Source organism: Amblyomma mixtum, chromosome 1, assembly GCF_055824585.1.
Source record: "Amblyomma mixtum isolate Tamu chromosome 1, ASM5582458v1, whole genome shotgun sequence".
NCBI classification, from domain to species: domain Eukaryota; kingdom Metazoa; phylum Arthropoda; class Arachnida; order Ixodida; family Ixodidae; genus Amblyomma; species Amblyomma mixtum.
In genome coordinates, this window is record NC_143012.1 from 16,954,436 (window position 1) to 16,970,063 (window position 15,628).

General features: G+C 52.3%; 1 protein-coding gene across 1 annotated transcript in view; it reads right to left on the reverse strand.

The window, feature by feature from the left end:
* LOC149365578 (uncharacterized) overlaps positions 1 to 15,628 on the reverse strand; it is a 30,998-nt gene that overhangs the window by 14,308 nt on the left and 1,062 nt on the right. Inside the window, exons 2-5 of the mRNA XM_089568844.1 lie at positions 14,614 to 15,069; positions 7,960 to 8,324; positions 7,336 to 7,486; positions 2,043 to 2,260 (exon numbers count right to left, since the gene is read on the reverse strand). Coding sequence (XP_089424970.1) covers positions 2,043 to 2,260; positions 7,336 to 7,486; positions 7,960 to 8,324; positions 14,614 to 15,069 — 1,190 coding nt within the window. The remainder of the gene's footprint in view (positions 1 to 2,042; positions 2,261 to 7,335; positions 7,487 to 7,959; positions 8,325 to 14,613; positions 15,070 to 15,628) is intronic.

Consider the following 15,628-nt stretch of genomic DNA (forward strand, 5'->3'; position numbering starts at 1 on the left):
CGTTCGACCTCACCCTCTGCGGCCGCATTTAGATGGACACGAAATACAAAAGCGCCCGCATTTTGTATAGTGACAGCGCACGTTAAGACACCTCAGGTGGTCTAAATTAATCCGGAGACTTATACTGCGCAGTCCCTTCTAGTCATCTGTTGCTTTGGAACGCTAAACCCTACAATTTACTTGCAAAAACAGGTACAATGTAGCTAGTGAAGTACGTATAGCCCTCGTAAAAAATGGTTAGTCCATGGGGAGACTGGCCCATGATCGTGTTGCCTAAGGGAGTAACGGTTGCCCTTTTAGAGACTAACATTTGTAGTAACGCAGTTAGTCCCAGAAGGGACAAACCACTACGCCCCATGATCACTTTGCCTAAGTGAGTAATGGTTGTTCCTTTAGAGACTGAAGCATTTAGTCGTCAAGGGGACAAACCCCTGCGTCCCTTTTAGTTCCCACTGCCATTGAGTGCGCACAATTAAGGTTACGTTTAGATGAATGAGAGAGGTGATTGTCCAGCAGTGTGTGTAGCAGGACTAACGATGATGATGATGGTGTTTCAGAGGGTAAATCACAGATTGCTGCAGCGGCTTCAGAACCTCCCCAGTCTGATAACTATGATGAGTCAGTGGCCACAACAGCCGTCCAACGCTGAAAATTGTGAATACAGGAACGCGTTCCTGGTATATTTGAAAGTTTGCCTGTCTTGGAGGAAAGCACTGTCCTTATGTTGATTATTCGATACGGCCAGCGTCTGCGAAAACATTATGTTCCTTCTGTGCTCAACCGGTTACCTAAAGAAATGTTTTCTGCTAACTCCAAAAAAATAGTGAAAGCTTTTCTTCAGAAACTTCGTTGTTAGTTCCAGCACTCTGTTATGATTCTATGATTTTACGTGTTCTTTATTTTCCGTTTGTTGCATTTTTACTCCGCTCTTTGAATTTATTTTACTTTTCTTATCCCCCGCTTTTTTTTTCTGTTTTTTGGCACTTTGTGTGTTCGGTGCATGAGTTGTGTGCCGTCTGCTGTCGGGCGCTGCCACTCAAGCCTTCTAAGGCTTTGGCAGGCCCGCATTTGTATTGGAATGAATAAATAAAAATATTATTATTATTATAGCAAAAACCCGTGGCGTTTAATTCACGGTCACGTCGCAACCTCACACCACAGGGTCGACACTGTAACGAGCAGCTTTTGTGATACTGCGCCAAAGTGTGAAGACGTGGAAATGAAGAATTTCACTCGTTGTCCACCACTGTTTTCCTCGTAAAGCCGCTGTTTCAAAAAGAAACCCCGCTCAGTAGTATGAAAGTAAGAAAGTGTCAACATAACGCATGAGTGAAGACAATGTAAGATCAAATCAGAGAAGATTTGTTGACTAGCTCTAACTGTTGCGTATAGAAAGAGCAGCAACCAGCGAGCAGTTCTGTTGAAGCCTATTTTCTCAAGTAAAAGCCCTCCATGAGCAGCATCAATTTGGTGCGTTTGCTGATGTATACATCATTTTCTTACTACTGCTCTATAGGAAGTCTGTTATTACGGCGGCCAGCGGATACACCGATTACGCAGACGTTGTCGGGAAAAGCAGGCTGCAGGAATTTTTCGTAAAAGAGATTCGAAAAAAAATTGAATTGAATTGAATTGAATCTATCTCTGGCATGTCACTTCGAACCTGGGGCTGGGTGCTTGAGAGCAGAACGGAATCGGCAAATCATTTTACGTCGTAGACGACATGTACTTGTGCAGGCAAGGAACGATAGGGAGGCCATGAGAGTACGTTCTTAGAGCGTATTACAAAGTGATGTCCTATTATGAAGGTCATCCAGATGTCAAGTACTTATTTAAGGTCCCTGGATCATCGTCGCTTGCGCTCCCTTCCGTCCCCTAATCAGTGGTTGCCTGTATACGAGGGACTTCAATCGATATGCGGAGTATTGATGACACCGTGGAACTTTTCTGTGCCTCGAACAGCTTTAATATCAATTTACGCAAGCGCGCTTGGCTTTTCTGTCAGCGTGAGTAAGATTGAACTGAACTGCTGCGATATTTACGCTCCGGGTGCGACGAAAGGGACGACCTCGTCCACGACGTTCCAGCTGGTCCAGAAGAAGAGCTCGAGGCTGCTCCCGATGTCCCTCCACACGGACTCCAGCATTACCACGAGGATGGGCGACTCGAGCATTCTGGCGTCCCGAGTGTACGGGGTCTTGGATTGGATCGCGTCGCCAAAAGCACCACTGCTGACGCCTTGAAAACTGACGTCCTTCACCTGCAGTCACATTGAGAAAGGGATTAAGATTGGTTTGGTTTGGTTTGGTTTGGTTTATGGGGTTTAACGTCCCAAAGCGACTAAGGCTATGAGAGACGCCGTAGTGGAGGGCTCCGGAAATTTCGACCACCTGGGGTTCTTTAACGTGCACTGACATCGCACAGTACACGGGCCTCTAGAATTTCGCCTCCAAAGAAATTCAACCGCCGCGGCCGGGATTGAACCCGCGTCTTTCGGGTCAGCAGCCGAGCACCATAACCACTGAGCTACCGCGGCGGCTAAAGGGATTAAGAGGCGCCGCTTCTCTTGGTTCTCATATTTCTTTTTTACTGTTTCGTTGAGGAGAGGGCGAAATGTGTAAAGGGGCGGGAACATAAATAGATACTGATATTTACATAAGTGTTGCAAATAAATATGATCCTGACGATAATGCATATCCTATAAAGTACGCATGCCAAGGCCACATGAATAAAAAAGAATAAACACTTTGTAAGAGGTTTACGTGGTTCAAAAGTCCTTTTGTCAACTGTTCTCACGTGTGATGTGTATTTACTAGCGGCACTTAAAGCGCGCCCTTATTTCCATAAATAAGAAATACAGTGCAGCCCACTTATAACGGCCTCAGTTATAGCGAACGCTCGATTATTACGAACGAGGATGGTGGTACTCTCAAAATAGTTTTGATGACAGAAAGCCGCCGATAAAGCCTAGTAATGCTTTCGCATCAATAAGTATTAGGGCTATGGCACTACGTCTCAGACAAAACGAAAAGCTGTGGCCTCACCACTCTGTTATATAAAGCAAACAAAGAGGGGCCGTAAACTAGCACCCCCAGCTGAAAAAATGGCGCGATTCAACTACTGCGGAACCTGGTTACAGAGCGACAGCTATGACGGCTTGACGTCTGTAACGTTGAGTGCGTTCCGGACATTGGAGGACATTGGATAGGCAGCGCACCCTCCCGGCCACCCTGGCAGGCGGCAGTTAATTATTGATCGTGAGAGTTTTCTCACCCAGTGAACGCTCCGGCCTATTGCAGCAGTGCAGCAGTGTCACAACGTTGTCAGCGCTAGCGCATGCAGCCTACATCTCTGTCATCATCTCACGTACCCATAAGCGCGATTCAGGCGTCCACCGACCCAGGAAGCCAGTTATGCTTACTTCCTTTTCTTAAAATCACCGCAGTGTAAAACGTTTTCAACGCCAGAGAGAGAGAGAGAGAGAAAAACTTTAATTTAACAGGAATTCGGGGCACGCCCCAGGGTCCCCGCACGACCCCACTGCACTCAAGTGTTTATATTCCTAAGGTTCATAACACTGGCAGCACGGCCGGTGGCGATGGTCTGCACGGCCGGGTCCTCCGAGCGCAGCAGGGTCTCCCAGTCCTCCCAGGTCTTGAGGTTCTCTAGGTCCCGCGGGGGAGGGTCCGCCGGGCAGAGGGAAAGGATGTGGAGGGAAGAAGCGAAGGGTTCTGGGCATAGGGCGCAAGCAGGAGTGGGGAAGGAGGGATGATAGTGGGTTAGGGTAAGGGGCGAGGGGAGAGTATGTGTTTGTAATCTGCGCAAGAGTGTTGCGTGTCTGTTATCTAGGGAGGGGTGGGGCGGGGGGTAGAGCTGGCGAGAGGCTCTGTATGCCTGGGTCAGCTCACTGAATGAGTGCATGCGATCCTTCGTGAATCCCCGATCCGAGGCCACCTGAGCCCGGCTTAAAGAACCTCGGGCTAAAAGGTTGGCGGTCTCGTTTCCGGGATTCCCGGAGTGCGCAGGCACCCATATCAGCTCCACTTGGCGGGGCGGGGGTGCATCGGGCGAGTCCAGTATGTCAAAAGCAGGGACATGAACTCGACCTCGAGCAAAATTTAGAATCGCAGTTCTAGAGTCAGTTAAAATATACCAGGCTTCCGTGCGGGTTATAGCAAGTGCAATGGCGGCTTCCTCTGCAGCCTCTGGGGACGTGTCTGGAGAGAGAGGTAGTGTGAGGAGGGTGGATGAAGAGGAGTCCACCGCAGCTGCTGTCGCTTCATCACCCGTGCAGGCAGCGTCCACCCATACGGCGTCCGGCTCGGGGCCGTACGCTCGATGGAGTGCCTTCGCATGGGCTCTGCGGCGCTGCTCATGGTGGGACGGGTGCATATTCCTCGGGAGTGGCCTGATGAGAAGCTCTCGGTGAAGGGATCGTGGGATGGCGAGGAGGGTTGGGTCGTTGGCCGGTATTTTGATTCCCAGGGAGTCCAGGATATACCGACCTGTGGAAGTTTTTGTGAGCCTGATGTATTGGGCCTGTCGGTGGGCCTCCACCAGTTCCCCGATCGTGTTGTGGAGGCCCAGGCCTAGTAATCTGTCTGTGGGTGTGTTGAGGGGAAGATGAAGTGCTACCTTGAATGCCTTGCGAATCAAAGCATCCAAAGCGTTTTCATGTTTGGATAGTTGTAAGTATGGGGTAGTGTACAGTACACGGCTGAGGACAAAGGCATGAATGAGGTGACATAGGTCGCGCTCCTTCATGCCTGTATGACGTCCCGAAACCCTGCGGATGAGGTGCGATATCGCGCCTACAACCTGCTTGAGTTTCTTGAGGGTAGTGGTGTTTTTGCCATCGTTCTGGATGTGCAGGCCCAATACACGGAGGGTGCCAACCTCAGGTACCGGGTAACCATTCAATTCAATGTCAGTGGGGGAGCGGGGACAGCGGCGGTTCTTAGGCCGGATGAGGAGCAGTTCGGACTTCTATGGGGAGCAAGACAGTCCGATGGTCCGTGCGTAATTTTGGGTGAGGGTGGCTGCTTCTTGTAAGGTGTTCTCTATGTCGCCGTCACTGCCGTGGGTGGTCCACAGGGTGATATCGTCGGCATAAAGAGTGTGCTTCAGGTGGGGAATAATTGCCAATTTCTGGGCGAGGGGTATGAGGGTAATGTTAAAGAGAAAGGGGGAAAGGACGGACCCTTGAGGGGTGCCGATACTCTGAAGTGTGTAGGAGGGGGAAGACAGAGGGCCGAAGTGTATCTCAGCCGTGCGGTCAGTCAGGAATGCTTGAATGTAGGCGTACGTGAGCACACCCACATTCAATGGGGATAGAGCAGTCATGATCGCCTGATGTTCAATGCGATCAAAAACTTTGGAGAGATCCAAAGCTAAGACTACCTTGGTGTGACCTGGAAGAAGCGGGTCAAAAAGGTCGTGTGTGAGTTGCAGCATGGCATCCTGTGCGGATAGATGAGGGCGGAATCCCACCATGATATGCGGGTAGAGATTGTTGTCCGCCATGTGACTTGTGAGTCTCGCTAACACAACATGCTCGAGGAGCTTCCCGAGGCATGAGGTTAGCGAAATCGGGCGAAGGTTTTGAATGGTGAGTGGTTTGTTGGGTTTCGGTATAAATATTACCTTCGCGTGGCGCCAGGACTGCGGGAGGTTACCCTCGCTCCAGCACTGGTTGAAGTATTTCGTAATGTGGGTGATCGATCGGTCATCCAGATTACGGAGCATGGAGTTTGTGATTTGGTCTGCACCAGGTGCGGAGTTGGCGCGGAGAATCAGGAGGGCCGCTCTGACTTCCGTCTCCGTGATGTCGGTGTCGAGTGTGGGATTTGGTTGTCCTGTGTAGTGGGGTAGAGGTGTGGGGCCGCCTGGAGATGTGTACATGGTTTGAAGTGTGTCTAAAAGGGTGTCGGGATCGTCAATGTGTTCATGTGTGAGGCGTGTCACGTGGTGCTGTGCTGCTGATTTGGTGCGTGTGGGGTCAATGGGGTGCCGGAGGAGTTGCCATGCACGTTTGCTGGACAGGTTTCCGGCGATGCCGTCACATATCTGTCCCCAGTTGGATCGACAGAGCTACTCAGAGTGATGTTGGATTTGTGTCTGCAGCGCGGCCAGCCGCTTTTTAAGCGTTCTGTTGTGTTTGTTGCCTTTCCAGCGTTCCAGGATGCTGTGATAAGCCTCCCAGAGGTGGGCTAGGCGTGTGTCAAGGGTCGGTGTTTCGGTTGTAGTTTCAATGTGTCGTTGTGGTGAACGTCATGCTTGAGTGATTGCACCCATGCATCGATGTCTGCGATGGGAGTGTCTGGGAGGGCGGTGCGTGCAGCGCGAAATGCATCCCAGTTAATGAGTTCGTGTGTCATATTTGCGTGACGGGGTGGTTTGTATGGGACAGTGATTTGTATAATGTAATGATCACTGCCCAGTGTATGTTGTGTTCTGTTCCAGGTAACGCCGCGGATACAGCGGCTCAGCGTCAGGTCCGAACTGGTGTCCATGCTGACACTGTTGCCGATCCGCGTAGGCGTCTGAAACGTGTTGTGCACAGTGAGTTGGAGGTTCTGCAGGAGCAGCCAGAGCCTGCGACCTCGATGTGTCGTGGTTGTGTATCCCCAGTCAGTATGCTGAATGTTGAAGTCCCCACCGATGAGTAGGGGATGTTTCCCTGCTAGATGGTGTAGCTTTCGCAGAAGTGATAATGAACACTATGTATGTCAACGGCCTATGGCTTCAGTGCCGCGTTTCTGCCGCAACGTTGTCAATGCCAACGCATGCAGCGCACATCTGTCACTACCGCCACATAGCTTAAAGCACGACTGAGGTGTCCATTTTTCTAAGAGCGCAGTTATGCGCATTTCCTTTGCTTTCGAAGCTTCCACTCCATTGGTTTCGTATCTTAAAGAGCGACTAAGGTGTCCACTGTCCCAGGGAGCCAGTATATGCGCCTTTCCTTTGCTTTCGAAGCTCAAGGTCATTTGACGGTCAAATCTGCATGGTCCGCGATTGAAGCCAGAGGTCCCGTAGTGAGGCTTTCGCTTCAAAACTAGCATTTCCATACGCTCTGGTCTGGTTTGTGAAACGGAACGCTCGTGTCGTGACTCCACGGCGTCTCTCACTGCCAGCGTGTAGCTTCGAGACGTTAACCCGCTTACAGACCATGCCACATCATCTGGTAGAAAACACTTCACGAACATACATACACACAAAAACTAGTGTCCAAGAGGACACTGCTGGTAATCTGCGAGGGATGAAGCATGCGAACAGGTGCTGTAACTGCACGAACAGGCACGAGGCTGAATGCAGTGACCGTCCGTCTCTCACCTGCTTTTCGGTGAACGTTGCTGTCATGGCGGTCGCCCTCTGGTGGCCATTGGCGACAGCTACTTTCATCTTGGCGTACAGGTTCATCCTAGTCGCCAACAGCATCGGGGTTCCCCTCACGCCCGCAACGTCCGCTAGGCTCATGAGGTCACTGCGTGAAAAGGCGGGGGCAGTTACCGCCGTCGCCAGCCTTAATTCTTAGGTTGGTGATTAAAAACGATCAACTTTACACTTTATTTTAGGTTTGGTTTGGTTTATGGGGTTTAACGTCCCAAAGCGACTAAGGCTATGAAAGACGCCGTAGGGAAGGGCTCCGGAAATTTCGACCACCTGGGGTTCTTTAACGTGCACTGACATCGCACAGTACACGGGCCTCTAGAATTTCTCCTTCAAAGAAATTCTTTAATTGCAAAAAACTTGCGATTGACAGTTCGTGCGGACACTTTTGCGGACAGCCTCTGTCTACAACATCCGCCCACGTCACACTTGCAGACAATTCTTTCGTCCACGCCACTCCTAAGCCAAGAATGGCTTTCGCCTCAATAATGCTTCTGAAGGCAAGAATGCCTCTGACCCTTTCTTCCGGGTGCTTCAACCGACTTGGGAAAGTTATTTTCCGCTAACCTTGGCTTGCTGCTCCTGGACAGAGCCGCCTGCATACCAGCGCCGTTGAAATGCACGGCCATGGAATTGTTGTCGCGTGGCCGCATTCTGAGCAGCGCGCTCAGCCCGTACGCGTACGACAGCTCGACGTGAAGCGCCAGCACAGCGTCGGCCGAGGTGGGAGCGCCGGAGGGCGGGCTCGTCAAGGAGAGCTTCAGCTTCGTCATGAATTGCTGCAGGTCCGGGCTGGTGGACCAGGGTTTCCCGCGGACATCCGTGCACGCCTTGATTAACAAGCCGGCCGTCTGTAGTGCTTGGCCGGCATTAGGGTCAGTGTACACTCCCATTATGAAATTCGCCAGACCGAGGGTGAGTTGACGCCAGTGCTGCGAAAGAACAAAAAAAAATGGCTAGGTTTCAACGTGGCTTGAGTCTAGTTTACGATCGAAAGCTCTGTTTAGCATGGTCTCCGCTATCTCTAATCAAACGTTAGGGTCAGGGCCAAGTTTAAAGTCAGGTACCCAAAGGTCATAGTGACATGATCGCGTGGTCATACTACCATAGCTTGGGCCGTACCACCACCCAGTTAAGTTCGGTTTGACCTTTTGAGGCATTGAAGGTCATTGTCTCATCCACTTCGAAATCGGAAGTTGTACCCCGAGGAGTAGAGCTCTCGCTCTAAAAAAATGAGGAATAGTCTCTGTTAGCGTAAAAGCAACTCGCGCATGGTGGCCTAAGCCCGTGAAAGCTGCGTTAAGTGGAACGTGGTTACACATAAAAATATAAGCGCAGTGGTGCTCCACATATTCTCGGAACACTCTTCTGTACAGAAATTTGTAATGAGCTAGAACGTTGTTCTACATCTTTCGCTGATTTTTGTTTCGTATTTAAGTGGGACTTAAGTTCTAGGTGAAGCTAGTGTGAAACCCGATTAAGCGTGTCCCCCAATACTTCCAAGTGTTCTCCAAGTGATGTTGGGAGTGATCTCTCAAATTTGTTTTTGTTCCCTAGGATGGCTCTAGCAGGATTTTTTTTTCTGGGCTCATCATCAAATGTATAACAGCGCTCATGAACAGCATAAAGGCAGAATAGAACCGCAGCGCCGAACTAGCAGCCAGCGCGCTTTTTGAATGCCGTCTTTACTTTTGGTATAAATTATGAACGGCGCTGCGTTACTTTTAGTGCGCGACCTCTGAGCGGGAAATGGGGTCATTGAACACAACGCAAAAGCAGAACCCCCGATGCTAGAGTATATAACGATGACCGCCTGCAGGTAACCAGCCAGTAAAGAATGCGTGAACTGAAATAGAAGAGTGTCTACAGTCTGATACAACCCAAGAATTCAAAGGCGAATGTCCCTCAGAGGAGCCCCTCAGCCATGGCGTCGTCCAGTTCTGGCTCTGCAACAGAGGCTAGACACGAAAGGGACAGCGACCTTTGTCCTCAGCCCTAGTGACTCCGCACTTTCTTTTCAAATCCCCCATTAACCCCTCCTCTAGCCCAACAACGAGCTAACGCATGTGTCACAAAGTGCGCGCATGCTTTATTTTTCTTCTTTCTTCTCCGACCAAAGTGGCCACGGCTGGCCACGACGCAGCGGCGATGACTTTGCCTCCCCCCGCGTGGGCGTTGACCCCTCGCGACGCTGGGGGGTCAAGACTACGCCGCCCCCCTCCTCAGGATTATCGCCGGGAAGAGAGTGCTTTCACGAGGGGGGGGACGGGAAGCGGCCGGTGAATGCCCTAGCACCCGTCCCAACCTTGGGAAGTTAACATCGCTCCTCGTTGGGACCATACCTTTCCTTCGCATCCCCTTCAGTTTCTTCATGTTTCTTCTCCCCCCTTCTCAACATCTGTAAATCGTTGGTGCACGGGGCCGAGAGGATTCGTTTGCTTTTATTTGTTTTTTTTTGTGGTTTGTCACGTGAACACGGTGGCGGGAAAATCACGACCGAGTTAGTTGGTTTAGAGATTTCGGTGCGTGCCGACGTGTGTGGGGTCAGCCAGGGAAGTGCTCGGCAAGCGAGCCTAGGCGGTGTCTGACGCGTAGAGCGCGGCGACGACGGCCCCGAAAGACGCGTGGAAGACGCGTAACCCGGGGCCCAAGTTCGCCCGTATCCGCACCCCCCCCCCCCCCCCCCCCCCATCAGCACCGCGCGCTTCCGCAGCCCGACGCTCCCTGCGACCGGACCTTGCCACTACGCAGCTAAGTCACCGATTCTCACCACTCGCTTTGCTCTTTTCTTTGTCCTGTCGCGGACGCCAATTGTCACGATATGGTGGGCGGCTAGATGTTTGATTGGCGCCGAAATTATAATTAATCGGGCCAACCTGCCCACCACTGCACTCTCCGTAAATTCGGAGGGGGAGGAGCGACAAACCTCTCCACCCCGCGTGCGGAAGATGAGGTTAGACTGCTGACCGGCGATAGGGGCCACGCCTGATTAGCCGTTGACCGGAGGCATGAGGCGTATAGGCAAGTTTCCTCAGCAACCCTTTTACTTGGGTAAGAACAAGAACAAACGGCTACAAAACAAACCAAGCAATATTGCGAAAATACACAGGCGCGACGCGAATAAACACAGGATCAGAACACAAGCAACTATTGACAATAAGAAGGAAAACAACAGGGCGAGAACTATACAACAAAGTTACACGAGGGGGAGGAGCGACAACCTCTCCACCCCGCGTGCGGAAGATGCAGCAGTGGGCAGGTTGGCCCGATTCAACGGACAGGACTTGCTGACCACGATTGGCCTTGACCGCGAGGCATAGCGTTCAAGTGAAATAGCGCGCGCTGTCCCAGCGAAGAGCATGTGTACGCTGGATGACTTAGGGAGCATCATCCGGCGGGGAAAGGCGTTAGGTCTCGAGGGAGCAGCCCTTCGCCAATTTGTGTGCGACGAGCGGATAGCGCTACGCGAGCGTCGTCGCGAGGAGGATGAGCGCCGTCGTCAGGAGGACGAGCTAGACAAAGCGCGCTCAGCGCGCAGGCTGCTGGAGCTGCAGAGAGAACTTGAGGCTCTCCGAGCACGAAGCAAAGCTAGCAGGAGCGAAGGCTCTGATGCCGCTTCAAACGGAAGCGAAGTGCCGGGTGAGACAGCACCGAAGGTGCTTAATGCCGGCGAACGGAATTACCGGCAAGGCGACTGCAGGGCGGTTGCAGAAATGGCACCGGCAGCGGACCAGGTGCGTTTGCCGACGCCTCCCGAGCATGGGGAGCTCACGTTCAAAGGGGGTGAACTTTGTATCGTCAAAGGACGAAGTGGTGAGCTCGGCCTTGCAATCGGGGTAGAGGTGAGTTCGGAAACGCCTGAAGCGAACACGCGGGAAGAGCTGCTTAGCCGAATGCCGGCACCGCCCTCAGACGTCACATTGGAGGCAACAGTGTCGCCTGACCTGGAGGACGGGACACTGGGGCACACTTTCGGGAAAAGAGATCCCGGCTACGTCACGGCTCCCGAGCGGCGGACAGTGCAGCGAGCTGTGGAGCGCCCCGAACCTCATGACGATGAGGAGAGAAAAGCAGAGCTCGACGGACCGGTCGAAGTCGAGGAGCATTGCTCGGACTCGTCGGCTGTAGAGCCTGACAGAGAGGATCCTAGGATTGTCTCGGTTCCTGAGAGGCTGAGAGAGCCGCAAGGAGGGGAGTGTGACGACCTTGGTGTCGTCGATGAACCCGAGGCCGAGCTCGACGGAGCGGTCAGAGTCGAGGAGCATTGTTCGGACGCGTCGGCTGTAGAGCCGGACCGGGAGAACGGAGCCCAGTTGTGCCCCGTAGGGGAATCAGCGCATCATCGTGATGCCGCAGTTCCCGCGCGGCTAGAACCGCGACAAGCGGCCGAAACAGGATCGGTCGCTTTGACGGGTGAACCGTTCTCGGAGCAGCGGCCAGGTGTGCAGATGGATGTACAGTCATACGTGGGGGTAGGGCGAGCCGGTTGCTGCGAGACTGCGGTTTCCGCACAGCCAAGCGCACAACCGGCAAATGACGTACAGTCAGTAACTTCTCGCCAGGGTGGCTATTCCCATGAGCTGTCAGGTTACAATACTCTGGCCGTGTGCTGCTCGCCGAAGGAGACGAACAAGCCTAGCAGTAGGGGACAGTGCCCGCTTCCTTTTATTGCATGGCAGGAAGGAGGAGAAACCTATGAAGGGTTTCTCAAAGGCGACAGAGAAAAGGCGCGAAACGATCGCATGCGTCTTACAAAGCTATCCCAAAAGCTAGACGACCAGAGACGCGCTCGCGTTAGAGCACTACGGTGGAAGCGTCATATCGCCGACGCTCGAGCGATCTTTCGCGATACCTGCCGCACAGTCGAAGTAGGCGGAGGAAAATTCCTGTCTGGAAAGTTCCGCACCAAGAAGTACGGTGAAGTCCCCCTCAGTGCCGTACTAAAGGAAGACAACAGTCCGGCACTCATTGCACTCACCGGAACCTAGGCGATCACGAGCTCCGAAGCTCCTTTCCGCCTAAGTGGTCATTCCTTTTCTTTGTCTTTATATGTTGTGGCCTTTTTTGTGCTTGGAATGTTTGGCAACGCAAAATCTGCGGATGTTGTGTGCAGTGTTGAACTGTTTCAATTCGAAGTGCTGTGTGGAACAGTCTGTAGTGACTGTGACGTGACTGCGTGAAGTGTGCAGTGCGCGACTGTGCGAGCCATCGTGGGAAACGTTGTGCGACGAAGAACTGGTGCGCGCTCCTAACAGTGAAGTGCGCGTTAATTCATCTTCGTTTGCTTGCTCGGCAAGACGCATTTGTGCATGCACGACACTTCTGTATTTGATTTTGAAATGTTATTAAGAATAACATTCTTTTCGTGGGGGTTGTGTCACAAAGTGCGCGCATGCTTTATTTTTCTTCTTTCTTCTCCGACCAAAGTGGCCACGGCTGGCCACGGCGCCGGTAGTATGCGGGCATGTCGCGACGCAGCGGCGATGACTTTGCCTTCCCCCGCGTGGGCGTTGACCCCTCGCGACGCTGGGGGGGTCAAGACTACGCCGCCCCCCTCCTCAGGATTATCGCCGGGAATAGAGTGCTTTCACGAGGGGGGGACGGGAAGCGGCCGGTGAATGCCCTAGCACCCGTCCCAACCTTGGGAAGTTAACATCGCTCCTCGTTGGGACCATACCTTTCCTTCGCATCCCCTTCAGTTTCTTCATGTTTCTTCTCCCCCCTTCTCAACATCTGTAAATCGTTGGTGCACGGGGCCGAGAGGATTCGTTTGCTTTTATTTGTTTTTTTTTTGTGGTTTGTCACGTGAACACGGTGGCGGGAAAATCACGACCGAGTTAGTTGGTTTAGAGATTTCGGTGCGTGCCGACGTGTGTGGGGTCAGCCAGGGAAGTGCTCGGCAAGCGAGCCTAGGCGGTGTCTGACGCGTAGAGCGCGGCGACGGCGGCCCCGAAAGACGCGTGGAAGACGCGTAACCCGGGGCCCAAGTTCGCCCGTATCCGCCCCCCCCCCATCAGCACCGCGCGCTTCCGCAGCCCGACGCTCCCTGCGACCGGACCTTGCCACTACGCAGCTAAGTCACCGATTCTCACCACTCGCTTTGCTCTTTTCTTTGTTCTGTCGCTGTTCTCGTCCTATTCTTTTGTATATTGCTTTAATCGTGTAACTTTGTTGTATAGTTCTCGCCCTGTTGTTTTCCTTCTTATTGTCAATAGTTGCTTGTGTTCTGATCCTGTGTTTATTCGCGTCGCGCCTGTGTATTTTCGCAATATTGCTTGGTTTGTTTTGTAGCCGTTTGTTCTTGTTCTTACCCAAGTAAAAGGGTTGCTGAGGAAACTTGCCTATACGCCTCATGCCTCCGGTCAACGGCTAATCAGGCGTGGCCCCTATCGCCGGTCAGCAGTCTAACCTCATCTTCCGCACGCGGGGTGGAGAGGTTTGTCGCTCCTCCCCCTCCGAATTTACGGAGAGTGCAGTGGTGGGCAGGTTGGCCCGATTAATTATAATTTCGGCGCCAATCAAACATCTAGCCGCCCACCATATCGTGACAGCATGTTGATGCTAATAGCGGGATTACCATTATATAGATCTTCAGCAATCCTCAGTATAATTTGTTCCGCATACAGCAAACGCAACTTGAAAAAAATTGCTGGTTTGAGAAAAGTCGTCGTTAATTATAATCCCCAGCAAACGGCCTTGTGTCTCCATTCCTAAATAAACAACTCATTCATGAATTCATTCATTCATACAGCCCCTAGCAGAAAGCCGCCGCGGTGGCTCAGTGGTTATGGTGCTCGGCTGCTGACCCGAAAGACGCGGGTTCGATCCCTACCACGGCGGTTGAATTTTGATGCAGGCGAAATTCTTCGGGTATCCACCGAGATATGCGGGCTGCCATGATGTGCATCACGTCACACTAATCTGACCAATCAGCGTGACGCGTTGTCATGGTGGCATGCATGACGTCTCTACGTTCTGAGAAATTAGCGCGAAGCATTGCATCTAATGTGTTACACCGACAACACCGAAGAAAGCGGGAAATATGCCCTTAACAGCTGTCGCTGCAAAAGAGGGGAAGTGAGCGAGATAAAGAACAAGGGACGGGAGCATTGCTTCTTGACGCCTTCAAAATTTTCCTCGCCCTCCATTCCTGAGCTCCTTCTTTGTGCGCGCGGAATCACAATTATTCAAGAGACGTGCATGACTCTTCGCACGGCGTACCTTGTAATAGACGCTGCTCATGTCCTCACGGAAGAGTCCGCACACGTATGCGCCGAAGTTGGAGCATGGCGGAATCAGGGGATTCAGGGCACTCCGGTAGTAGTCCGCCAGGTCCTGGCACTCTTTCGAGTAACAGAGATTGCGGGGCTTGGGTGTAGGTACCTGCGGTACAGGTCGTAATGACTGAGGGGCCGGAAGCTGTGGAAATGTAGGCGGCGCAGGTGGTGCTGCTGATGGCGGTGGCTTGGTTGTCAGGGTGGTGGTCATCGTGGTTGTTGTCCTAGTGATCGTCACTGTGGTCATGGGTTCCACCGATAGCGCATACCACAAGACCACGTAGCCCAGTGACCCCACGACGGCCCCGACTAGCACACCGATCGCCCAGATCACCACAACCGTTACCAGAGGGAAGTCGTAGCGGACGACCACGTCCTCTTCCGGTTGTTGCAATCGTTGCTGTAGTGTAGAAGCACACATAACATAGAAGATGAATTAGGAACTCTGAAATGAAGAGAGGGCATAGAAAAAGCCAATACAAGCTTATACTGCGGTTCGCACTTTGTCTGCATCATACTCCCAATACGTTGTGTATGTAGTGAGCAAGGAGTATATAGCGATTCTATTCTCGTATCGTTACAGTTGTATTGTCTTCGATCTTGGTTTTCTCCCATGGCTCCAGTATCGCTTGATCGCAAGACGTCGCATGAGCCAATGACCAAAAGTTAGCCCTCAAACACCAAAGGAACCTTGAAGAGTGCGAAGCGTTCGCAACCGGTACCAAGGAAATACCACTCATGCGTTGACAGAGTGTCTCGGCCTTCAACGCCCTTATTAGCCCGTACTAACGATTACTGCTATGTCACACATTTGTGCTCAGTGTGAGACCGAATTGGTACGAGATGCAGTTACCACATACTTACTTCAGCGACGTCTCCTGGTACCGTTGACACCGCAGACATCGGCCTGTCATTCTCGCTATTCTTCTTCTTCTTCGTCCGTGCGGACGGCCCGTGGC